Source organism: Monodon monoceros, unplaced genomic scaffold (assembly GCF_005190385.1).
Source record: "Monodon monoceros isolate NGI ecotype Baffin Bay Population unplaced genomic scaffold, NGI_Narwhal_1 Super_Scaffold_11, whole genome shotgun sequence".
NCBI classification, from domain to species: Eukaryota; Metazoa; Chordata; class Mammalia; order Artiodactyla; family Monodontidae; genus Monodon; species Monodon monoceros.
In genome coordinates, this window is record NW_021703767.1 from 277,600 (window position 1) to 303,540 (window position 25,941).

Here is a 25,941-nt window from a genome sequence, read left to right on the forward strand (position 1 = left end):
GCCTCATGACGCTGGGGAGCAGCTGCCGCATGAGAAGCAGCAAAACCAACAGTAGCTCCGGTGACACCAGGGCTCACCAACACCCCTGGTCACTACAGCCCAGATGTGCAAAGAGGCAGCAAACCAAATCACACTCTAAATCAACTTAAAGCTTCAGAGAAGTACATACATAGTTCAGAAAAACTCTTTATTTTTTTTTTAAAAATCTGTTTGAGTTTAAAATACACAAGAAACTTCAGAAATGAACCACACGTCCTTATGATAAATGAGGCTGAAGTTCTGCTACTGAAACCGTAAACCGTGCAAAGAACACAAACGACTGTCACAGATGCATGCAGGGCAGCGTGGATCACGGGACAGGGGCTCCACAGGAAGGACGGGGGTGCTGCTGCTGCCAGCAGGTCCCGCAGCCCCAAGAGCCACGCGTGCCCTCCTGGGGACCGGCCTCACCCAGGCAGGCAGGCGGCTCCGTACTGAACGGGCGGCCACAGGAACGTCACCCACCTGCTCTGGGCCAGCTGCAGCTGGAGAGCACAGTCCTCCTTCAGGTGGTCCCGGTCCGTGGGGGCCAGACCACCGCCCAGCTCCCGGCCACACTGGCTGCACTGCAGAGACTCGTCCCCCGAGAGCCCCAGCTCCAGCTGCCTCAGGCGGCCCTGCTGCTCCATCAGCGACCCCTCCAGGTCCAGGATCTGGGCTGCCTGCTGGTCCTGCAGCTGCCTCATTTCGGCTTCTCGAAGCTCAAACCTGTGCATCATGGACAGCTTCTCGGACTCGGCCTGCTCCCGCAGCTCGAGGAGCAGCTGCATCGGCCTCTCTTCGGCCCCGCTCCTCGGGTCCTCACTCGTGGCTTCCCACTCGGCCTCTCTCTCGCCGAGTTCTCGTCTCATTAGCTCAAGCTTCTCCTTAGCACTCTTCAGTGCTTCCTGGTGGGCTTCAACTAAAGTACATTTCACCTGCAGAAAGCACAATTTTATTTAAGAAGGAGGAAATTAAATGAAAAGATCACTGGCAGCAACGACCCAAATCCATCTCTGAAGATAGAGAAGTTCCACAACATACAAGCACTAGTTCCATAACATATCGCGATGAACAGAGCAATGGCAGTGTTTCTTATCCTGATGGGAATAAAGGAGCCTAAAATGCACAAATATAAGACTATTTGCTTAAGTAAAACGTGTCTGCATCCCGGCACCTGGCCCCGACTGTTACCTCTGGGGCTGGCAGGTCTGGACACACACGCAAAGGGGAGCTCCTCTGCGGTGCCAAGACCAGCCCAGGGGATCAGACACGTACGGGGCCTCCCGTCAAGGGAAGGCCAACCCCCCAGACAGAGGAACCACCACCAGCCAGGACGGAGCCACAGGAGAGCAGCAAACAGCACCAGGCCAAGTCTCTGGACTTGCACAATGAACGTTCCAGGTTCTACAAGGGACCCCTCGGAGGACCCCGGCCAGTTGCCCTGAGCACTGGAGGCCCCTGTAAGGAGCACACTCGGGCCCCAGCTCAGGTGGCATCCCAACCCAACCCCGAGGAAGGCACCCAGCAAGCAAACACTGCTCCAGGTGGAGGGCGTGGTGGACCTCGGGGGCTTGCGCTGACCCTGACCGGTTAACACGGGGCCCCGGTGGACGCGGGAAGTGCAGAGTGGTGAGGTGTTTCAACTTACTTGCTCCAAGTCCTCTTTTAGGCGGATTTCGTGCTGCAATTTCTCGTGTAAATTTCTATTTTCTACTTTTAAGAGGTCGATTTCTTCCTTGAGCTCCGTCAGAAGCAGCAGGAGATGAGCCTTGTGCATGGTTTCCAGACCCAAGTCTCCGGCTGCCACCTCCAAGGCCGTGCTGTGTGCACACAGGAGGGGCACCCGGGCGAGCTCTGCAGGGGACCAGGGGGCAGGACCGTCAGGCTGACCCGCAACTCAGACTAGACACCTACCTTCAGAAGCCTCAGACAACTGCACGAAGATCCTGAAACTCCCCGTGTGGGCTTGGTGTCAGAAGTGGACATGACACACCCATCTACAGCCAAGTGGTCACTGAGCCCCAGGCCCAGACGAGCAGGCCCGTGCTGAGCGGCCCACACCTCCTTCCGCCTGGGTACCGGGTGACCTGGCACCCCCAGAGCTCCTCTGGCCAGAGCCCATCACCGTCCCAGGCTCGATGAAGAGCCAAGCGTGGCCAAGGCACCGGTTGGCAGGAATGTGCCGAGCAGCGGCCGTGGGGCACCCCTCACACAGGAAGGAGAACAGGGAGGGCAAGACACCAGCAGGCGTGACCCAGCTCTCTGGGCCGCATTCTTCCCCTGGCGGGGACCCTGAGCCGCCGGCCCTCACGGTGGGACCCTCTGCCTTGCCCCCTCAGCTCTACGCGGGACCCACCCTCTCCTGGGCTTGTGTCCAGGGCCGGCCTTACGTCTGCTCTCCTGGGTCCCTGACCATCCCCGGGGATGACCACAGCTTCTCCGTCCCCGTGACCCCGGGCAGGCCCTCTCCTGACATGCCCAGGCCTGCTCAACCCCCGAGGAAGGGCCCACGGCGCCCACACTGCAAAGTGAACGGCCAGTGTGTGCAGGTGGCTCTCGTGGGAATCAGTCACCGCCCAGAACGTCCCCTGCAGGCCAGACTCCCAGCGACCCAGCGGCACTGAAGGCACACACCTGGGCCGGGCTCTTCCGAAGGCCCCACATGCTTCTCCCCTTCCAACACCTGGGTCCCCGCGAGGCCCGCCTCCTGCTGGACTTCCTGGAAGGACTTCCCCGCTGCTAGTTGGCGCTGGTGGTTTCCTTCTAGCTGTGTGTGCAACCCCAGGCTCTCCTTTGGGAAATCACAGAGAAAACCTTCTAATGACTCTGTCAGCCTCGTTCCTGAATCCCTGCCTCCCAGGGAACCCCCCAGGGGACCCACCCCCACGGAACCTCCCACGGACCCTCGCCACGCATGGGCACGCCGCCTGCTGCCCCATGTCTCGCTTCCAGCAGGGAGGCGGGCCTACTCCACCGACGCCAAGCTGTGGGCACTGGGTCCCCCACCGGACCCCCGTCCCTCGCCCTCCGCACCCCGGGCCAGGCCTCCGGGACCAGCCACATGGCCAGGGCCTTGGTGCAAGGCGCCCTGCTCCACCTGCGGCTCCCGGGTTTCTCCTCACGCCCTGCCCTGCGCTTCCCATCCAGAGCCGGGTGCTGGGCCTGCCCCCCGAGGACGACGCTCTGGAGTGCAGGGTCCGAGGGGCTCGAGGCAGTGTCAACGTTTCCTGTGCCCTCAAGATGCAACCAGTCACCCCATCTTCCTCAAAATCACAGAGAGGCCACGGCAGCCTAAATGTCCAGCTCTCAATAAGCTTGAGTTATCTTTTAAGTCAAGACCGGAGTCCTCATACGGTCACGGGAGAAAACGACTTGACTGACGGGTGGACTCGAGCGCCCCCGACACAACTTGGCTGACAAGGGTCAGGCTTCCCAGCAAGTCGGACGAGAGCGACTCGCCATCCCGGGAAAGAAAAGGGGGCCAGCACCTCACCCCCACCAGGCAGCAGCCAGTTGCAGACGACAAAAGCAAAGATAAACACAGGGAAATCCTGCTGTGCCTGGAGCCTGGGGACAGGGCGGGAGCCGAGAGCAAGGGGCTCCCGGCCCCTGAGCAAAGGGCAGACACGTGGCCGCGACGGCCACACAAGCCAAAGGACACTCAGCCTCAGGGACAACCAAACGGTTGCAGCCAGAGAGACACTGGCCAGGGGTCGGCGCCGACCAGAGGGGCATGGGGGTTCCCAAACCCACCTGGGGGACCTCCACCAGGCACCCTCAGTCAACATGGTGCGCCAACACGCCAAATATACACCACGCACGCACACACACCGCACATGCCATGCGCCACACACGCGCCCACACACGCGCCCACACACGGGACTTCTGCTTAAACACACGTATACTCTATCGTTTTTATATTCCCTCAGATGATAGGAGACATAATTTAATTCATAAAACCTATGAGGAGAAGAAACGGTGAAAGAGGTAATCAGTAAGCCAAAGGTGACCAACTGCTGGAAGACGGGAATCACGGATGCTCACAGAGGTTGAACGGGGAGCCGCTTGAGAGCTGCCCAGACACCCGGGAGGCTGGGAAGCGGGTACAGGGGGCACAGAGGTGACTGCACGACCCCCAGGGGCTGTGGACCAGGGAGACTGGCGTGGGGACCCCACTGTGCCCCTCTTCTCAGGGACCCCAGCAGGAGGCTGGTAGAGACCAATGGCCTCAGGAGGGGAGGCCACCCCCCAGCCCCCAGGTGGAGCCTGCCTGGTCAGACAGCCCCCCAAGACCCCACGGTGCCTTACGCTTCGTGACGGCACAGCCTCAGGTCACCAACCAATGCACGGACCACAGATGTCCCACACAACACAGAGACGCAGACGCACGGAGGCGCGGCAGGAACTACACGGAGCCTCAAGAGGCCTCTTAACACCAACGGCCGCCTTCGGGGAGGAGACCAAAGACACCCCGTCCCTGACGCTGAGCAGAGGACACAGGAAAGAACACAGAACAAGAAGGCAAAGCCCCAGAAATTAACAATGACAATGGAAATAAGATAGCCAACTGCAGAATTAGAGGAGAGGGCAGAAAAAAATCTCCCCCCCCCCCAAAAAAAAGCCTAAAGCAACATAAAAAGAGAAATGAGAATTGAAGGAAACCGGTGGTTCCAGCCTGGAGGTGCAGCGTGAAGCTCGCGGGAGTGTCAGAGAGAGAACAAACCACACGGAGGAACAGCTGTCCGAACACACTGAACGGCCGCTCAAGACTTCCCAGAAGTGGAGACAGAGTCAAGGCCCTGCCTGTTCCTGGTGTGAAAAGTGGACACAAGCTGCCATCTCAGGACTCCCTGGAGCGCGGCCGGAGGCCCAGCCATGCCGACAGCGCGGCACCTCCACCGCCAGCGCCAGGGGCAGGAGGACAGGGGAGCCACTGGCTCCCCGGAGCTCCGCATCAGAACAGGCGCAGAAGGCTTCCACTGTCACAGAGAGCCGTGTGAACACCGCTGCCCACAAAGGTTAGAGATGCCAGAAACAAACGGCATGGAGGCCGTTCAACGAAGAGAAACGTAAAGGCCAATAAAAAGATGCCCAGCACGCACTCACCCCAGCGTTTCACTCTCCGGTCATCAACACGCACGACGCAGGCGGTTGGGGAGCTTGTGGAGAGCGGCAGTGTGACCGCGCCTGCATGGGATGCAGGCAGGACCCGACCTGCCAGCCACCCGCCTCCAAGTCATGCCATGAGCCTCGGGTTGTTGTTTTAAACAAGCAGACACAATGCAGCCTGTGGAGTCACCAGAGACACAAAAACAAGCCTCCCTCTGCTTGTCAGTGTCACAGAAGGAAGCTTTTGTGAAAAGGATGGAAATTCAGATTTGATAACATAAAGACAGTCCAGTTCCCAACTAAAGATTAATGAAACACAACCTTTCTCAATGTTTATGGAGACGCTCATATACCTCAACAGCAAAAAAAAAAAAAAAAACCACCTGATTAAATAAAAAACAGGCAGAAGACCGGAACAGATACTTTTCCAAAGAAGACACACAGATGGCCAACAGGCACATGAAAAGATGCTTAACATCACTAATCCTCAGAGAAATGCAAATCAAAACCATGAGATACCCCCTCACACCTGTCAGAATAGCTATTATTAAAAAACCAACAAATAACAAAGGTTGGCTAGGATGTGGAGAGAAGGGAACCCTCGTGCACTGTTGGTGGGAAAGTAAACTGGTGCAGCCGCTATGGAGAACAGTATGGAGGTTCCTCAAAAAATTAAAAATAGAACATCATCAAAAAATGCTGGAGAGTATGGAGAGAAAGGAACCCTCTTGCACTGTTGGTGGGAATGCAAACTGATAGAGCCACTATGGAGAACAGTATGGAGGTTCCTTAAAAAACTAAAAATAGAACTACCATATGACCCAGCAATTCCACTACTGGGCATATACCCTGAGAAAACCATAATTTGAAAAGAGTCATATACCACAATGTTCACTGCAACACTATTTACAATAGCCAGGATGTGGAAGCAACCTAAGTGTCCATCGATAGATGAATGGATAAAGAAGATGTGGCACATATATACAATGGAATATTACTCAGCCATAAAAACAAACGAAATTGAGTTATTTGCAAAGAGGTGGGTGGACCTAGAGACTGTCATACAGAGTGAAGTCAGAAAAACAAACACCATATGCTAACACATACATATGGAATCAAAAAAAAAATGGTTCTGAAGAACCTAGGGGCAGGACAAGAATAAAGACACAGACCTACTAGAGAATGGACTTGAGGACATGGAGAGGGGGAAGGGTAAGCTGGGACGAAGTGAGAGAGTGGCATGGACATATATACACTACCAAACGTAAAATAGATAGCTAGTGGGAAGCAGCCGCATAGCACAGGGAGATCAGCTCAGTGCTTTGTGACCACCTAGAGGGGAAGGATAGGGAAGGCGGGAGGGAGACGCAAGAGGGAGGAGATATGGGGATATATACATATACATATAGCTGATTCACTCTGTTACACAGCAGAAAGTAACAGAGCATTGTAAAGCAATTATACTCCAATAAAGATGTTAAAAAAAAAAAAGAACTACCATATGATCCAGCAATTCCACTCCTGGGTATTTAACCAAAGAAAACAAAAACACTAATTGGAAAAGACACACGCACCCCAACGTTCACAGCAGACCCTATTTACAACAGTCAAGATATGGAAGCAACCTAAATGTCCACCAACAGATGAATGGATAAAGGAAATGTGGCACACACACACGTACGTACATCCACACAACGGAAACAGTACTCAGCCATAAAAAAGAAGGAAATCTTGCTATCTGTGACAACATGGATGGACCTTGAGGGTGTTATGCTAAGTGAAATAAGTCAGATTGAGAAAGACAAATACTGTCTGATCTCACTTCTATGTGGAATCTAAACAACCCGCCTCATGGAGAACAGACTGGTGGTTGCCAGAGGTGGGAGAGGGGCTGTGGGCAAAATGGATGAAGGGGTCAAAAGATGCACACTTCTAGTTTGAGGATAAAAAGTCCTGGGGTGTCGTGTAGAGCACAGGACTACAGTTAACAATGCTGTATTGTGTCTCTACAGGCTGCTAACAGAGTGGGTCTTAAAAGTTCTCAGCGCAAGGAAAAAAACTCTACCTCTGTGTGGTGGTAGACGTTACCCAGACTGACCCTTCACAGCACACCCAGGCATCCAGTCATCATGTCATAATGTCCTGTGGCAGCTAGACCTCAAAACAAAACAACAGTGTCCCATCACCTCGTGCTGCTCCAGCTGAAGGCCGAGTTGATCAAGACGGTCTCTTCCTTCTTCTTCAGGCGTCTCTTCTGAACAGGCACTGGATGAATTGAGAAACCGTGCTGTAACGACCTGACACGGGTGCCCCTCCACCGAACTCCGCTGTCCCTGGGATCCCGCTTCTGTGCCGAGGACAGGATGACCGCCGGCAAGGGGGCGCAGCGGGGCTGGCGCCCACCCACCCCGGCAGCACGGCGCTGTCCGCAGCCTGCGCGCAGGTCAGGCCGGCGCCCAGCTTTAGTGTCATCTTGCCTAGACCCGATCATAAACGTGTCCTCCTGCGCCGCTTTACCTGATTCCCACAGCCTCCGGCGGGGAGCTGTCCTTCCCGCCCTGCAGCCGCTGCTGTGACAGGGTCAGGTCCTGCTGGTGGCCCCTCTCAGCCTCCCTCAACTTCTCTTCAGAAGAGATTCTCAGCTGTTCCAGTTGAGCCTCGTGCCTGGTTCTCTCCTGCTGCTGCTGCTGCTCTAAGGCCCGCGTCAGGTGTTCTAGCCCCTCCACGTGAGACGCTTGGGCCAGGAGCTGCTCGGGTAACTCTTTACAGGATGAAAGTAAGCCATCATCTCAAAATGAAACACTTAGGGGAAATCAGAAGCTAGTTAAGAGCCTGCAGTGTGGTGCTGGGGGCAGAACTGTAAAAGGTCCCCCCATCCCAGAACCCGTGAATGGACCCTCCAGGGCTTATGCTACGTGGCACAGGGGGCCTCGCACAGGGAGACCACCCAGGCGGCCTCAGTAAACCCCAGAGCCCTGAGGGCAGAGAGCTTTCTCAGGCCGGCACAGATGTCAGGCGGATTGGAAGTGTGAGAAGCACTCCACGTGTTGCAGGGGCTCTGAAGACGAGAGGGCCGCGTGGCGAGGAACGGGGACAGCCCCTGGGCCGACAGCCAGCAAGGAAATGGGACCTCGGTCCTACAAGCACAGGGACGGGACCCTGCCGACCGAGGGAGCCAGGCCAAGGCCCAGCCCAACGTCTGGACTTCGGCTGTGGGTGACCCTGGGTGGTTTCAGGCTGCTGAGTTGGTGGTATTTTGTTAACGGCAACAGAACAGTAATGCAGACCGTAAGAGAACTGTCAGCCTCACAGTTCTGACCCAGAGGGTGCTGCCAGCCAGTCCACCAGAGCTAGTTATTAGCCTTCAAGTAACAGGGATGGAAACAGGTCACTATCCCAAATCAACGTTCCCCATGAGGGTCCTTAAACGCACGGGGGAGGGTGCAGTGGAAGGCGCACAAGCTGAAACTGTGTGTGAGAGCACGCCTGAAGCCCACCCACAGGTCAGTCCGCCAGCTCCGCCTGCGGCTGCCCGGAGCCTGGCTGGGGTGGGGACGGGAGGCCTATCCACCCACCCAGACCGTCAGGTGTTACTGCGGGTCCCCTCTCGTAACTCTGCTCTTTGCTCCTCAGTAACATGTACGCACAAGGGCAGACCCTACAGTTCCAGGCCTGTCTGGAGAGACAAGCCCACGTCTCTCTGCCCCGTGTCTTGTGACCTCCTCCCTCTGAAGGTGCCACCGGCGAGCAGAGACCCCTCTGACTTGGGATCTTGTGAGGGGGAGACCCAGGTGAGCTGCCCTCAGTAAACGTGGCATCACCCTCCCAAACCAGAGCTCAGGCCCCCAGGAGCCTGACAACACCTGACGCAGGTGAGCTCACAGGACCCAGGAGGCAGTGTACACCCATGACCCGAATGCCCACTGAGAACTGCGTTTCAACAGCGCTCAACCAAGCCCCAGCGTGAGCCCAGTCGCACACGTGAATGGTGCGTGTCCACACGAGGACACAGGCTGCCAGAGTCACTGCTCACCAACGCGCCTACGAGGAAGCCAAGGCTGCCACCAGCAGCTCTGCACCGTGAAGCCGCAGACCTCAAAATTCACAGAAGTTTACTAAGCCACCTTCTTGGGCCTGCAAAACCGTTAGGTCCTAGCTCGGGGCTTCAGCAGGGGGAGCTCAGCCCTAGCCGCTGGGAACCTGGATTCTGAACGCGAGGCTCCTCACCACTCGGCTCCTGCCTGCTGGACCTTGCAGACTCCAGCTGGGCCCCCAGGCGCCGGATCTCCTCCTGTGACTGGGCCTGCAGCTCCGTGTACGAGGCGCGCAGGTTCTCCAACTGGAAGAGAAGGCGGTGGTGTGGGAGCCCGACCAAGACCCAGGCCCGAGGCAGTGCCGGTGATACCCGTGCAGCACCCGATGGGCACCAGGTGAACACGCGCAGTCTCAGCTCAAGCCCACCCACCTCCAGGAGGCCCCGAGAGCGGACCAGAGGAACCCGTGGCCACCGCGGCCTCTCATGGGGACGCCTCCCAGGCCTCGGCCTCGTTCCCAGCAGAGACCTGTCCCCCTACTTTGTCAGGGAGGGGGTGGATGGGCCCCCTCCATCTGTGACCACGGGGTCCCTCACCCTCGTGTGGCCTGTGTGGTTTTCTCCACGTTCCCTGGCCAACCTTCCCGGGAAGCGACTCTTTCAGGGATGAACAGAGCTTGCACACCAAGTGTGTGCCGAGTGCCAGCCGGCCCTGCACCGCCGGGGCTGAGAGTGGCTGCACCTGCCCTCCCGGGGCCTGGGTCAGGGTGGCCACCCAGCACCCCAAGTCACAAGCACAGGGCCGAGCGCTTCCGGGGGAGCGTGGGCGGTGCTGGCCTGTGGCTGCTCTGCTGCCTTGTGGAACGGGCCTCCCCTCACCCAGGGCACAGGGCAGAAGGTGACCTCCGGCCGCCTCTCTCCCTGGATGAGGGACAGCCCGCAGGGGCCCGCCTGGCCCTGGTCCTGCCCGGCCAAGCTGGCCTGTGTCTGGAGGAGAGCGGGGAGAAGCAGGTGCGAGAGCCGCAGACGCGGCTCCTCCTGGGCTCCACGACTCTCCTCCCTGCAAACCCACACACGGGCCTCGGCTAACTCCGTCTTCCAGTTATTTCCTTTCTAATTCCTTGAACCAGTGCTTGGGGCATTGCCTGACTCTTGGTCTTGGTGATAAAGGCCCTTCAGGTCCTTGAGTGAGATCTGGCCACATCACCCACATTTCGGTATGTAAAGTTCCAATGGAAAAGAGTTCTGAATACGTGAGCCACAGAAATGTTTCTTGCTAACTTCTTGTTTATTGAGTCAAGGTCAGAGCATGTGCCCTTGCACCCCTAACGGCTGGAGCCTGTAGACATCCCAGGGGCACCCGTCAAGGGCACGAATTCTCCAGGTGTAGGACTGAACACCATCATTAAGTCAAAGTCACAGACTCTATATCCTGACATGGCTCCCTACCAGATCCACCAAATACTGAGGGTCTCTTTAAAGGGGGGCTTAAAGTATGGAGGTCCCTCAAAAACTAAAAATACAACTACCATATGACCCAGCAACCCCACTCCTGGGTATATATCTGAAAAAATGAAAACACCAATTCGCAAAGATACATGCAGCCAATGCTCATAGCAGCACTATTTACAACTGCCAAGACAGGAAGCAAGCTAAGCGTCCGCTGACAGACGAACGGATAAAGAAGATACGGTGCATATGCACAACGGAACACGGCTCAGCCACAGAAAAGGCCCGCTGCCATCTGCAGCAGCATGGGTGGCCTGGAGATCACCACACTGAGTGAAGTGAGTCAGAGAGAGACAGACACCGTGTGGTGTCACTTATATGCGGACTCTGAAAAGCAGAACAACGAATGTGTGCACAAAACAGAAAAAGTCACAGTCATAAAGAACAAACTAGTGGTTACCACTGGGGAGAGGGATGGGGAGAGAGGTACAAACTACTGTGTATAAAATAAGCTACAAGAATACACTGTACGGCACAGGGAATACAGCCAATATTTTATAATGAAGTACAATCTTTAAAAATTGTGACTCACTATGTTGTCCATCTAAGATGTACATAGTATTGTAAATGAACTATACCTCGATTTAGAAATAAACACAAACATACACATATTAGGGCTTAAGCTTTAGGCAACAACAGAGCGTGAAAGGACCCCAATCCGAGATCTCCCCCAGGCCCCTCATACAAGGCCTCTACCTCAAGCTGCTTTTCCTTTTCCTTTTCTCTGAATTTCAGCTCCAGGTCTTCCACGTACTGGCAGTGTTCCAACTGCAGGTCCGCGTGTAACTTGCTCAGGGCCGCCTCGTGCTGAGCCTCCTGAGTCTGAAGGGAAACTGGAGACGGGCACGGGCCTCACTCAGCTTGTGACGACACAGCGTCCTCCTCCTCAGTAGGGGAGGCTGCAGGCACGGCGGGCCCCCCAGGCTCTTCCAGACCCCGTTCTCAGGACTCTGCTCTCTTCAGGGAGGAAGGGAAGGGAAGCCACAGGCCAGCAGACAGCATCTACTGACCACTGGGCCCCACCGTGTAACAGAAAGGGAACAATCACAAACTACTTTTTCAGTAGCAATTTAGTAGAAGAACAGAAGATTTTGTTTGTTTGCAAAAGATTTCTCTGAAATGAAGGTTTTGGAAGGTTTAGGGAACCTGAGATGCCTGTGACCAACGAGGAGGGACCCCAAGGCTGACTCTCCTGCCAGCCAGTCACATGGCATTTTTTCTGGGACGACACACGAAAACTCAGTCCCCTTCCAAACTTGCTCATTTTAATGAGAGACTCACATTCAGCCTGATTTTTGTCTTGAAAAACCTTCTCCAACTCAGCCTTCTGTTCTGCCAATTCTTTCTTAAACTGGTTTTGTAAATTCTCCAGTTCTGACCGATGCCTTTCCGATAATTCTCGGCGTAGCTTTTCTAAGCTCAAGTCTCTCTCGGATTCCCAGGCTTGCTTCAGGGTCTAATTTAAATAAGGAAAAAGTAGATGATGGCCAACAGTTTATTACTGCGGTAAAAAAATTTCAACTGCGCATTCGAAAACCGTCACCCCCACCCAGACCAGACTGCGAGTACAGGACACAGCTCGGGACGTCCAGTCACACAGGAACAGCAGCACCTGCAGGCAAACAGCCCAGGACACGAGAACCAGGGCCACCTGCCAGAAACAGAACTGGTCGCTGAGCAAAAGCACAGGAACTCGGCCGGCAAGACAGGCATCCGTCCCCCACGCAAGACCCGGGCACTACAGCGACACCGTCGAGCTCTGACGGGGTCAGGCTCTGTCCCAGGCGCCCTAAGAAACGAGTCCCCTCTGTCCAGCTCAGAGGGCAGGGGCTGGGGCACAAGGCCATCCTCCACCCACCGCCTGTCCAGAGTGGCCAGGGCACACCGCTCCCCTCAGCCTGACGTCACACATCCCCTAACACTACACACTTCCTCTGCCATCACCAGCGCTGACGGCCCTTCTACAAGTGTAGCCTTGAGAAAGGGATGGGTCACAAGAGTCACGCTCATCCCACCCCCCACCCCCCGTGGTTCCCCGAGGCCCATACACGTCACTTGATCACCACCTCTGTGGCGTCCACATCTCCCGTCCGTGAGGACCAAGGTCTGTGTCCCAAGCACAGCCAGGGCCGCGCCACAGGGCTGCTCAGAACCAGATGGGAGGAAAGAGACTCGCATCACACCAGGCAACACAAAAACCCACAACCAGCTGCTGTGATGAATTCACATTGTACAGAGAAAGCAGCCCATCATGCTTCACCCCCGCGACTCCAGCTCTGACTGCATTTTGTTAGAATCAAGGGGCGGGGTCCCGGGTGGGGATGAGGGAAATACCGCGTACACGGAATGAATTTTCTTATCCTGTGTACCTCTATCATCTGGGCATTTTTCTCCATTTCTGATTGTAGCTTCTCCTTCAGGTCAGCTGCAAGAGAAACATAAAAAGTCGCTCAGATCACCGCAGCTCAGACTTTTCCACAATCTGATCCCCCAGGAAACGAGAAGGCTCCCGGCACCTCTGGCCGCTCCACCGAACACTTGCTGACATTAACAGGACAGGACACGTCTGTGAGAAACAAGCAGGTGATGATGTCTGGGTTAATTAGCAAATCACACTCATGCCTGACAAAGGACGGGTGACGTCCAGCCAGAGCGACAGTCCAGGAGGACCGGGCGAGGCCAACTCTGGGGCTTCACAGATCACTGAGAGCTGAGCCTGCATCATCCTTCTGCTTACGGGGACCTCGGCCCATCCACTCCACACTAGGCCACTGTGCACCCAGGGCCCCGTAGTCCAGGATCCCGCTGAGCCAGCTTCCAGGCTGGGTGCTGGACCACAAGTAAATGGAGAGAGGTAAAGACGTTCTAGGTCCCAACAGCTCCCCGCCTGAGAGAAGAAGCACAAGAAAGGAGGTGCTAGGCAGAGGAGGCTGGACCAGCGGGCACGGCCAAGCGTGGGGTTGGGGAGGAATAGCACCAGGTGACAGCCAGCAAGCCCTGGGCGCGAGGAGGGCGTGGGGAAGGCGGCCTGGACAACTCCAGAAATCACGCAAAGGCCCAGAAGCCAGCCTCCGATGGCAGGTCCCGCCGGGTCCACAGGGGCCCCACCTGCAGCAGAGCTTCAGGGACCCGACGGCAGGGTGGGCCTCTCGGGGGGACCGTTCCCAGGGGTGCACATGGAGGAAACAGCATCGAACAGGCCTAACTAAGGAAGGCATATTTCATATTTTTAAAATTTAACAAAAGCAGGGGAGGACGTGGAACTATCTCCTTGTGTTTGCCTGAATCTAGGTGAAGAAACAGGCAAGGCATCAAAGGACCGACAAGGCTGCTCCTCCAGGTGGGTGGGCCCCCAGGAGAGGGAGACTCTGCAACCGGGGCAGATCACAGGGAAACGGGCCAGGGTCTCTTCTCCGGGGGAAGAACGTTCTAAGCATGAAAACACGAAAAGCCACCAAAGAGCTGCTTTTCAACACTTTAAGTGGGTGAATCATGTGGTACATGAACTACAGGTCAATGAAACTACTATGTATGATTTTTACAAAAAGTACTAACAGGGCTTCCCTGGTGGCGCAGTGGTTGAGAGTCCGCCTGCCGATGCAGGGGACGCGGGTTCGTGCCCCGGTCCGGGAGGATCGCGGCTGGGCCCGTGAGCCATGGCCACTGAGCCTGTGCGTCCGGAGCCTGTGCTCCGCAGCGGGAGAGGCCACAACACTGAGAGGCCCGCGCACCACAAAAAAAAAAAAAAAGGACTAACGAAAGATATACCAAGAAACATTAAAATGAAATCATATAAGTTCACCTTGAGGCCAGCACATCGCCAGATTGAGAGGCACCTGAGCCACCACCTGGCACAGGGCGCAGGGGGGGACAGGGGCGGGGGCGGGGACGGGGCTGGGCTCCACGAGGCCTGGTCGCACAGAGGCCCAAGCACAGCACAGAAGCCAGGCGCCTCCGACGACACCCGCGGGCCGGCCGCCGAGCGTACCTGCCTCCTCCCGGACCAGCTCCAGCTCCCTGCACGCGCGGCTCTGCAGCAGGGCCCGCTCCTGCGCGTGCCGCCCGGCGAGCTCGGCACGCAGCTCGGCCAGCGCCGCCTCCTTCTCGCGCTGCAGGTGCGCCTGCGTCAGCTCCAGCCGCGCCGTGTGCATGTCGCTCAGGCTCAGGCGCAGCACTTCCAGCTCCAGCTCCTGGAGGACACCAAGTGCAGTGAGATAAGCCAGGCCCAAGAGACAACTACACGATTGCACTGCCCCACTGCCGTGAAGCATGTAGGATCGCCAAGTCACAGAGACAGAAGGTAGAATGGCAGCTGCCAGGGGCTGGGGGGCGTCGCGTAGCAGACAGGGTTTCAGGTTGACAAGATGAGAAGAGTTCTGGAGACGGATGGTGCTGACGGTTGCATAACCGTGTGAATGTACAAACACCAATGAACTGTGCACCTAAAGTGGTTAAGATGGTAAAATTTATGAGTGCTTTACAATTAAGAAAAGGACTGTGACAAAAACGGAGGTTGAGGGAGTATAAATGGAGCTTCAGTAATTACTATGCAAGAGGAAGGTGAAGCTGTTGATTAAATTTAGATTTAGATAAGTATATATGTTGTATTTAATAACCTCACCATTAAAAGAATAGAAACTGTTATATTATTACTTCAAAATGAACAAAGGGAGAATTTTTTTTTAATCCCCTGATAAAAAATAATCCAAAGAAGGCAAAAAGGAGAAAAGAAAGAAACAAAACAGGCAGGACAAATAGAAAGCCCAATTAAACGTCTGACGTAAGTACAAGCACATCAGCGATTACATTAGATATAAGGGAATTCACTGCCCAGTAATTGTGAGAGTCAGTTAAAAATCAACCCTATGCTGCTCACCAGGCACACATCTCAAATAGAAGGATGCAAAGATGCTGAAGGTAAAGGAGAGAGAAGACCAGAACCACGTCTGATCCATTCACACAAAGCTCTACGTCAGAATCGGCACAGAAGCCAGGAGGGTGCTCGCTTCAGGGTGGGCAGCAGGGAGCAGGGTCCAGCACCGCCCTGCCCCCGGATTGTAGAGACCACGTGCTGTTCACGATGTACTCATCTGTTGGGCTATGTCTAAGCTTTGTGTACTTTTCCACAAAGATGCTACAAGTCGCAGTTTAAAACAAGTATGAAATGTGTATTTAAGGCTGGGTTTTACGGACCCCACTAGAGACCATTTCTCCAGGCCCTGCCAGGCCCTCCTCTGAGCTAGACTTCTCCTGCAACAATGCAGACTAAAAACTAAACTTGCGGGCTTCCCTGGTGGCACAGTGGTTGAGAGTCCGCCTGCCGATGCAGGGGACACGAGTTCGTGCCCCGGTCCGGGAAGATCCCACATGCCGCGGAGAGGCTGGGCCCGTGAGCCATGGCCACTGAGCCTGCGCATCGGGAGCCTGTGCTCCGCAACGGGAGGGGCCACAGCAGCGAGAGGCCCGCATACCGCCAAAAAAAAAAAAAAAAAAAATGGATTAAAGAAAAGTAATCAATTCAACACTCATGGAAGTCACACCAAGCACTGTGGTACGAACTGGGACGGTAAGACCAGCGCCCAGCCGGCAAGCCCGTCCCCCAGTGTGTCTCCCGTGCAGGGCTGCCCACATGGGCATGGGCATCGAGGGCCAGGCCCAGGAGGCACGCTGACCCCACAGGACCCTCAGTGAAGGAAGGGCGACTCTCCCTTCCATGCCCACCACCAAGATCAAAGGTCACAGGAAGACCGCCTCCAGCTTCCTCAGCTGGCTCCGGCCCCCACGCACGCAAGGGAGGCGTCCTCAACCGGGACACACCTTAACCGAGAACCCAGGAAAGGCATACCTTCGTCATCACCCCAGGCTGCTCCGGACCGTCGTCTTCCAGCTTCTGCAGCGTCCCCGCTCCACCGGGCTCCTGCAGCTGGAGGGGAAGGGCCAGGAGCATCCACAGCGGCTCCAGGGGCACACACCCCCCCCGGCCCCGCCCGCCTCCAGGCCCGCCAGTTCCATCTGCACTACTCTCCTTCTACACAAATCTCATGCTCTAAACATTCTTTATGTAACTTGCTTCCCTAATGATGTCGCTGCCCGATTTTTAACGAATTCTGCTTCTTTTATTTCACCGCGTACTTAACGCAAATCACTAAACTTTAGTTGCTCAACACATATTTTCTAAGCTCTTAATTTTATATAAATTCAAATATTTCATCTTAAAGATTTTCCTTTAGATAAATCTTTTCCTTAATAATTTGCAGAATAGTATTTTTAGTTTCTTTTTGTAAATCACCTCAAAATTGAGTTTAAAGCTTTCCAATGAATTTTCTCCCAATAGTTTTGACCCATAAGTTTACAAGAATTGGGGCTTTTATCTGCAGGAAGGCTCGGTACGCACGACTTGGCGACTCGCGGGCGGCTTCCACCCCCATGTCCACCTGCACCTCCAGCCCCGACCACACATCACTCTGCCGCTGTCAGGGTAAGCGTTAGCGTCTGCTGGACCTAACTGCACTTATCAGGTTTCTTTTCTGGTCAGTTATAACTGCTTGAGAGGACTGGCATAATTTTATTCCTTCTTACAGGTCTTCCAAAGAACAATGAGAAAATTTACTTTTTTTTTTTCTAGAGTAAAACATTTTACCTTGCAATTACTACCGGACCCCTGCATTTATCTAAGACACAAAACGGATCTGAGCAACCTTGCTTCTCCCATATCATGATGCTATTTCATCATCCTAAGGATTGTTCTGTCACACTCAATTATTCCCAACCATGCCAACACCACCTTAAATAATGAGGAAACAGAAGAATGAGGGAGCCACCTAGAAGGACGAGGAACAGTGAACTCATCCACCCTTCAGTTTTCTAAGTGACTGGAGAGGCCATCTCAGTAGCCTGCTTTCAACATGACAATTCAGGGACTTCCCTGATGGTCCAGTGGTTAGGACTCCGAGCTTCCACTGCAGGCGGTGCGGGATTCCATCCCTCGCTGGGGAACTAGCCGCAGGGTGTGGCCAAAACAAACAAACAGACCAAAAACATATCTAAGGACAAACAAAACTGAAAAGGGTTGTCAACACTGACGCCACAGAAGAGTATTCCTACGAATAACTTCATACCCCAAACTGGAAGATTAGAAGGACACATTCTGAGAAAAAGCACAACTGAATAGTCTGGTAACTGTTCAGTAAGTTGACTCTGCAATTAAAGGTCTTTCCACAAAGAAAGCTTCAGTCCCCAACAGCTCCACCATCTTACACCAGCTCATCCACAGAGCAAAGGACCCTCTCAGCTCGTCACATGAGGCCAACATAACCTCAACACAAAAACCTGACAAGAGAGGAAAATTACAGGTCATTCTCTCGCAGAACACACTTTTTCTAAATCAACTGAGAAGACCATATGACTTTTCTCCTTTAGTCTCTTAAGTGAATCACACTGATTTTTTTGGCATGTTTGACTAAGCTTGCACTCCCCTAAAATACACTCCACTCCACACCCACCAAAACTGTTAAAATAGAAAACAAATGTCAACACCAATCACAGATGTTATGGAACAAGGAAAACACTCATATGCCACCACTGAAAATATAAACTGAACAACTGTTTTAAAACACAGCTCAACATACACAAGTTGAACGTATACCTAAATACTGACTCAGACATTAAATACCTAATTACGGCCCCATAGAAACGTGTTCACACAGACACCAAGAGACTTGTATGAGAATGTTCATAGCAAATGCCAATCAACAGCGGAACAGAAAAACCAAGGTACATCCATACAGCAAAATACTATACAACAACGAAAACGAAAGAACTATAGCCTTTAACTCCTAAAGGATGCTGGATAAGAAGACCCAGACTCAGGACATGCATACTGGATTCTTTTATTTATAAAACACTCAAAACCAGCAAAACTAAACCATTCTTCTAAAAGTCACGGTGCTCCATACACAGAAAGTAACTTGAGATGGATCACAGACTTAAACATAGAAACCAGGCCATCAAGCCTCAAGAAGACACTGGGGATTATCTTCACAACCTCAGGACTAGGGGAGACCTTTTGGACAGGACACAGAAATCACTAACCATAGAAAAAAATGATAAATTCAACATCAAAGTTAAGAATATTTGCTTATCACAAGACACCATTAAGAAAACAACTTAAGCAAGGTAAGCAAGACTAGGAAAAATATTCAAAGTACATATATCTAACAAATAACCTGGGAATGCTAAACAATAAACTTCGGAAAAATAAAGACAAAAACAACTACAGGTTTCCCCCACTACCAGAAATAGAGCATTCCTATGAAAGCTTTCATAAACCAAGACGGCATAAAGGTAAAGAAGCAATTAGATTTCTTCATAAAACTGAGAATCCTCTTTGAATTTCTTTCTGTTAGCAAAAACAGGTACTAATGTAGATCCTTTGTAAAAGTGAAGTGGTGTAAAGCAAGCTTTCGAAAAGTGAGGGATGGCTGTGTAAACAAATATTCTATAGTTAGTAAATTTGTGTTTTACTGGCATGAGAAGTAGCAATTCTGAAATTAACTTGTGTGTATTTTAAGGTTGAGCAAATAAGTAAAGATACTGTAGATAAGCCTTTTCCCCATTTTCTCACTATGGGAAAAAGGAGCTAAAAATAAGGAGAGGGGAAAAGCTAGAATAAATTCTGTGCTGTTGGATTGGAATTGAAGATATTAGTGTGAATTCATGGTTTTGATTATACATGCAAATAGACAAATAGATATAGATGTGCGTGTACATACATACATTTATATTTTCTGGCTCTGTCTATTGAAACAGCCTAGAAGCAACCATACCCCGCAAGCAATAAGCACACCTAGCACCCAGATCTTGGATTCTAAAACCATGCTCCACCGAAAGGAACCAGGGCTCCTTGAAGAAATGGCTGGTTTGGGGCTGCAGAAGGAAAGGACAAAATAAGCCTAGAAAATCTTGGTGCCAGGAATTAAGGCGCCAGAAAATGATGAGGGCATGTTAAAAGGTCACATGCCAATTCAAAGGCACTCCCAGTGGCCAAATGTATGTATTTCAGCAACAAAATAAACATTGATATGATGGATTAAAACCCGTAATAAAATAAGTATCTAGGAGTCCATACTGATATAAATAATTGAATAAATAAACTGCGGAGAAGCAACAGTTCCTCCTTAGAGTAAAATGCCAATTAATATATGTAGATGGAATGATGGAAACAAAGTCATCATTTGGCCAACACCATCACAGTAATTACTGCAGGCAAGAATCTTCAATAGAAGCTAAAACTAATGGAAAGTATCATGAGAAATGGAGTATTTACAGGGTCTCTAAGCACCTCCACATAATATACTTATTAACTACAAAGGGGAAAACAAAAACTTCTCTGTCAGCAGAAATCTGGCAGGCCCCCCAGTAGTGAGGCATAGCTACCACCACACCACCTGTGCTTCTTCTCAGGATGCACTCAGCAGACATCATCAGCACTTCCACCGTGTTCCTGCCAAAACGCACAACCTGACTTCAATCGGAAGGAAACATCAAACAAACCCAAACTGACAGGGATCCCACAACATAACTAGTTAGTACGTCACAAGTGTCAAACTTATAAAACACAAAGGAAGACTGAGAAACTGTCCAGATTGGAGGAGACTAAGGTGACAAGGCACTGAAATGCAATACAGAATCCTGGACCAGAAAAATCGGAAAAATTAGAACAAGCTCTATCAATCAGCTCACAGTATTGTTTCAATGTTAACTAAAACTGATGTGATTTATACTATGATTACATAGGTGTCAATATTTCAGGAAGCTAGGTGAGGGATCTCCAGGAACTCTGTGTTATTTTTTGCAATTTTTTTGTGGGTCTGACATTTTAAAATGAAAAGCTAAAAACCACAAAACCTTTAATTTAAAATAAAAAAGACTTGTCTGATTTGAAAATAAAAATATGAAATTAATAAATGATATTTACATTGCGAGGCTTTCTCCTCAAAGAGCCTAAGCAGGAAGCATACAGAGCAAAGCCACTGAGAGTCAGGACTCAGCGCTCTCAACGTGGCTTCCGTGGACTCAGCTGTGACCCGCAGCTTGACCCCAGAGAAGCAACAAGAGCACGAACATGAACCGAAACTAACATCCAGCCTCAGGTCCCTCAGACCACAGGGAGTGGAGGCAGAGTGAGCTGGGCACAGGCTGGTCCAAAGACTCAGGCACCAGAGTTCTGGGCAGCTGCTCCCCAGGCAAAGTCGGAGCGCCACGGCGAGGTCTTCCAATTTTTCCAAAGAAGGAACATTCTATAATACATTTGTAGGTAGAATATCATAAACTTTATATGCTAGCAATCATTCCTTTTTTTGCAATAAGGCAGTCCAGACACAGCATGACTTTGAGTCAAATTCTGCCCTCATCCACCAGTTTTCAGCTCATTCTAGCAAACACCTGCCCCTGCCCTGCTGCACACAAGTTAGGGGTACTCCCAGTTCAAGTACACACACGAGAGGAGGCCCCAAGGAGACCCACATGCAGGCAACCAGGAGGCCCAGGGAGGCCATGCACCCTCAACACCCAGGTCCACACCCGCCCCTGCAGCTCACAGGGCCTCAAGCAACAGACAAGACACCATTTCTGTGACACCTTCAGCCCTGCCCTCCTCACCCCACATTCAGAAAGGAGGGAAAGGACAAAGACCAACAAGCAGGTGGAGTTGACAGCAGGTGAAGGGATATTACGGCTTAAGTGTCCAAAGAGACCTGTCAGGGGGGTTGATGCACAGCCACACCCGAGGAACCCACACTTGTCAAACTCCTGCTACCACGCCGAGCACCAATACTGACCCCTGCCTTCAAACAGTTCACCCCAAATTTCTCAAAATCATGGGGTGAAGAAAAATCTTTAATTAGAAGTGAAACCACAAAAATATACGCCCCTTTTGCAAGATAAAATAAAACCCCCTTTCCCCACTTTTGATAGGCAAAAACAGACATAAGACCACTTTTAGTAAATTACGCTAGCAGTAACCAGGAGATAAGCAAAACGTGAGAACACAGAGCCGAGCAAATCTACCTGAGGGGCTCCAGCGCCATCAGGGGTGTCGCTGCACAACGCGTTCTTGCCAACGGCCCGGCCTCCCAGGAGTCCGGCGGCCTCGGCCGCAGCTACCGGACTCTCCTCCTGGTCAGGCGCATCGACAGCCGCGCCCTTCCTCTTCGCCGGCGTTTTCTTCGAATGCGCACAGTCACCTTTTGTTTTTCTCTGTCGGAAGTGAGCAAGCTGCGCAAAAACGTAGAGAGGTAGTAGAGACAAAGGTAAGTGAGGAAAAAGTAACAGAACCACAAAGACAGCAAGCTTGTGGGGAACATGAGGCTCTGGGGCTGGCTCAGTCCACACAGCCACACCTGGCCAGACTCACATCAACCAGGCCCCGTCCCAGAAACACCACCTCCATTAACATCTACGATACTGGGAGTTAAAGCTCAGAATGACACCCGAAGAATCTAACATTAAGGACTGTTAATGATGCCTCCAGACAAAGGAAAGCAATAAGGCTGACGGGCAGAATAGCTGTCCCAGCCCCTGACAGTTTACAGAAAAATTCAAAAATTAAAAAGTACATCTATTTTAAAAACTGACAGCTTAATCAAGGCATGTTTAAGGTTTAAAACTATATAGAAAAGCTAAATTCTCCCTTTTTGCCCCATTTTCCCCCAATCAGGGAAATACATAGCCTAGCCAAAACTTCCTTGCCATAGATTCTGAGACAAGGTACAGAAATAGCAAAAAATTAATTAAGCCAGGTCAATCTAACATCCTCCTTTTTGGAATCAGATGTTCTATTTTTCATGACGCAGCTCACCAAAGCACCAGGGACCTCCGCAGAATGTCCCCATCAGAAGGCACACCTGGCTCTGTTCAGTCCCACAAATCTGAGGGTTTAGACTGTTCACACACCATCTCCCACTAACACCTTATTCAAAAGGTAGGATAGCTAGTGTCAGCTTTTCACAGGAGGACAAGGTCCTTCAAATGACAACTCTGGTCATAAAAGCAAATGCATCTAACAAATGTTTGTATAAATGATAACAGAAGTGCACAATTTTATGGACATAGGAAAATCACAAAAGGCAATTTAAGTGAGAGAAACCGTCTCCCAAGAACAGACACTGCCTTCAAAACCAGTCCCAGATTCGTTTATTTTGTGCCCAACTCCATCAAATCTAACCGTCTGTGAGATCCCTTCCTGCATCACAGACCCAGTCTCTGGCCTGTGGTCACCCAACAAGAGGCATCTGTTTCTTCTCCCAAGGTGAAATCTTCTCATCACCATTAACGCTCCTTCAAGCAACATTTAGGCACATTTACAAACCATGGTGAGCTCAGGGAAAACGGTGAGTATTAAACTCTGGCTCGCTTCCAATCTCCTTCCTACGTGCCAGGCACATGCAAAGGGGAAAAAACACACTACAGCCTCACTCTTCAAACCCCAGTCGGAAGTCTGACCTGCACAGGAAGCCCAAGGAGGCCGCTCTGTCCTCTGCCTGTCACCACCTCACACCACTCACCACGTGTTCTGAGTGTTCCCTTTAATGCAGTGGCCCTGTGGTTTCCTCAAGGGAAGGAACTAGCACGGAACTGAACACCCCTGCTGGCTGATCCATGTGAAATTCCCAATGTCTGACCTCAAACAGCAACCTCATAGGGCTCTGCCTAATAGTCGCGGGCACTGCACAGCGGCTCCCCCCGACAGCCGGAGTGGGGTGAGCCAGGGCGGCACAGCACATGTGCCCAGGCTTTCTCCACTGTCTCTAGGGCCCGCGTCTGGTCGGTAAACGGCTCAATGGCCACAACACGCCCAGAACAGTGAGTACCGGACGGTGCCTACGTGGATGACAAAGGCCCACTCCGGGACCGCACAGAGCTCCCGGGGGCATCCGCAGCGCAGGGACGTGACACCTCCCAGGAGGCTCCGTCCGGGCGTCTGGAGCTCCCAGGCCCGGCGCAGGGGGCGGCCCCGGCAGAGGCCCTCCGCCCTCACCTGCCCAGGACTGTCCACCTGGGCCCCAAGCAGCAAGGAGGCGGCACAGGCGTTTCAGGAGCCCCGACACCAGGGCGTGGGTCGGTGGGAGGCATTCCACAGGGTGAACAAGTCCCGTGCTCGGGAACACCACTCTGAACTTTTATAGCACAAAGAACTGCAGAATTCCTTGTAAAACGATCTCTGCACGTCGTTTTAACCGGATGGAAGCTGAGCTGAGCCCTAGGGGGAGCGCCCGTGTCGCCCAACTGCAGGGAGTCCCGGCCTCCAAGCCCTCCAGGAATCCGGGCGAGGACAGGGAGACGCGCAGGTGTCAGTAGGTGTGCACAAGAGCGCAGGTGTGGTGACAGCGCCCGTTCCCGCACCTCGGGCTGCGGGAGCGGGCGGCCGTCAGGGACGCCGCGTCCGGAGGACACCACTGTCTCTCAATGAAGCCGCCTCGCCGGCTCCTCTGGCAGTTCCCCGGGGGTGGTCGGGGCTGGGGTGGGGGTGGGGGTGTCCCGGTGTGAGGGGAGGGGCCGGGACGCCCACCTCCCACGGCCCCGCCCCTGCCCGGCGCAAGCGCAGCCCCGCCAGTCCCGGCGTACCCCGCGCCCGACCTCTCCGCGAAACGCCGCGCGCCCCCGGCCGCTGATTGGCTGTGGCTACGGCGGGGGCGGGCCCAAGCAGAGGGCGGCGGATTCAAGATGGCGGCGGCCAAGGGGCGGCTTCCAGCCCAGTCGGCGGGAAGGGCAAGAGTGCGGCGGTAGCGGTCCCCTCCTGGCCACGTCCGCTCCTGGCAGGGGGCGGTGGCAGGCACCGGAGCCCGCCCTGTGGAGCCCACGCCGGGACAGCGAGGGGGAGGAGGCGCTGCCGTTTACCTTCGCTCTCCCGGCCTCCACTTTTCTGCGCCGCTGCTCTTGCTCATCTTCTTCCATCTTACTCCGGGGCTCTTCGCAGGTCGCGGGGAGGTGAAGGGGCCGATGCGCTGCCGCCTTCGCTCTATTTACACTCCCTCCCCATCGCCTGGGCTCACCCTCCCCCCGCGACAACTGTCACGCAGACGTGGGCCCGCCCCGCGTTCGGCCCCGCCCCGGGGCGTGCACCCCCGGCCTGCGGCTAATCAGGGGCCGCGGTCCTGCCCTCGCGCACGCGCGTTCAGGGCGGTGCCCTCAAGGAGGCGCGGCCCGGCGGAGCTCCGCCCCTGCGTCCGTTCCTCCGATTGGCGCATAGACGCTCCCGCCTCTTCGGGCAGGACCATTGAGCGGGGCGCGGCAGCCTCGGCGCTCTCTGTGGTTGGTCGGTTTGAAGGACCCCGCGCACGTGGGTCGTCGGGCCCGGCTGGGACTGGCGCGGAGGCCGATTCGCGTTCCCGCGAGGTTGAGGCCGCCCTGGGGGGAGTCTGCGCCGGTGTCCAGTTGAGTCAAGCTTCGCGAGTCCCCGGGGACAGCCCAGGAGGCCGGGCCCCACTGCATGCGTGCGCCAGCTCAGGGCTGCCCCTAAAATCGCTCCGGGTTGTGGCCGTGCCCGGGGGTGGCAGAACCCAAACTTTCGTCTCCAGGGGTCCTTTCGGCGACCGGGATGGTGGCCCTGTTCGTGTCACGATCGCAGACAGCCAGCAAAATCACTTGATTCCGTTCCTAGGAGTCCCTCCTTTGGGTCCCGCTGGTGCCTGGACCCACAGAACCGGAATGCCGGGGGCGGCCAGAGTTAGTCAGTGGGAATCGGGGCCGGCATCCCCAACCCACGGAGCCCAGAGGTACAGGGACAGGAAGCCACCGGCGGTGCTCCCACTCCTGGACCCATGGATTCTTCCCACTGGGGATACAGTGCCATATCGAGGGCTCTGGTTTAATGCGTCTGCCCCCAGCTTGCACAGTCAAGGGTCCAGTCTGGCACCGCTGCCATAAAGCAGTGCCCTGCGTCAAAGAGTGTTGGCAGGGACCCCATGCAGTGAGAAACTCTGAGAGAGGGTCAGGATGAGGCCCTGCGGGCAGGAAAGGCAAACCCACACCCGGAATACAAGTGTATTCCTGTTAGGACAACCCCTGGAACCCCAGCGTGGAAGGGGCTCCATAGGCCCAACTTGCCAAGAGGCCTGTAAGGATGCAATTTTAAATGATACAGTAATTGTACGCAGTTCTAGATCACCAGAGGGAGAGAGCTGTTTCAGTGAAAGGCAAAAAAGTCTCTTCTCACATGGAAAAGTTTTAAGGCCTTGAAACGTTTGGGTAAATCAATCCAAATATATTGT

The 25,941-nt window shown here is 53.5% G+C and overlaps 1 protein-coding gene across 4 annotated transcripts in view; it reads right to left on the reverse strand.

The window, feature by feature from the left end:
* The window catches only part of PCNT (pericentrin), a 97,041-nt gene extending 72,177 nt beyond the window's left edge, over window positions 1–24,864 (reverse strand). For 2 of the 4 annotated variants that reach the window (XM_029214213.1, XM_029214211.1), the window contains exons 1-13: window positions 24,569–24,864; window positions 21,740–21,946; window positions 16,518–16,595; window positions 14,661–14,862; window positions 13,042–13,097; window positions 11,954–12,128; window positions 11,369–11,505; window positions 9,358–9,469; window positions 7,648–7,891; window positions 7,317–7,395; window positions 2,656–2,812; window positions 1,670–1,875; window positions 505–956 (exon numbers count right to left, since the gene is read on the reverse strand). In XM_029214213.1, coding sequence (XP_029070046.1) covers window positions 505–956; window positions 1,670–1,875; window positions 2,656–2,812; window positions 7,317–7,395; window positions 7,648–7,891; window positions 9,358–9,469; window positions 11,369–11,505; window positions 11,954–12,128; window positions 13,042–13,097; window positions 14,661–14,862; window positions 16,518–16,595; window positions 21,740–21,946; window positions 24,569–24,625 — 2,162 coding nt within the window. In that variant the 5' untranslated portion in view covers window positions 24,626–24,864. The remainder of the gene's footprint in view (window positions 1–504; window positions 957–1,669; window positions 1,876–2,655; window positions 2,813–7,316; window positions 7,396–7,647; window positions 7,892–9,357; window positions 9,470–11,368; window positions 11,506–11,953; window positions 12,129–13,041; window positions 13,098–14,660; window positions 14,863–16,517; window positions 16,596–21,739; window positions 21,947–24,568) is intronic. The other 2 variants (XM_029214212.1, XM_029214214.1) reach the window with 1 other exon arrangement.
* Window positions 24,865–25,941: the final 1,077 nt, after the last annotated feature.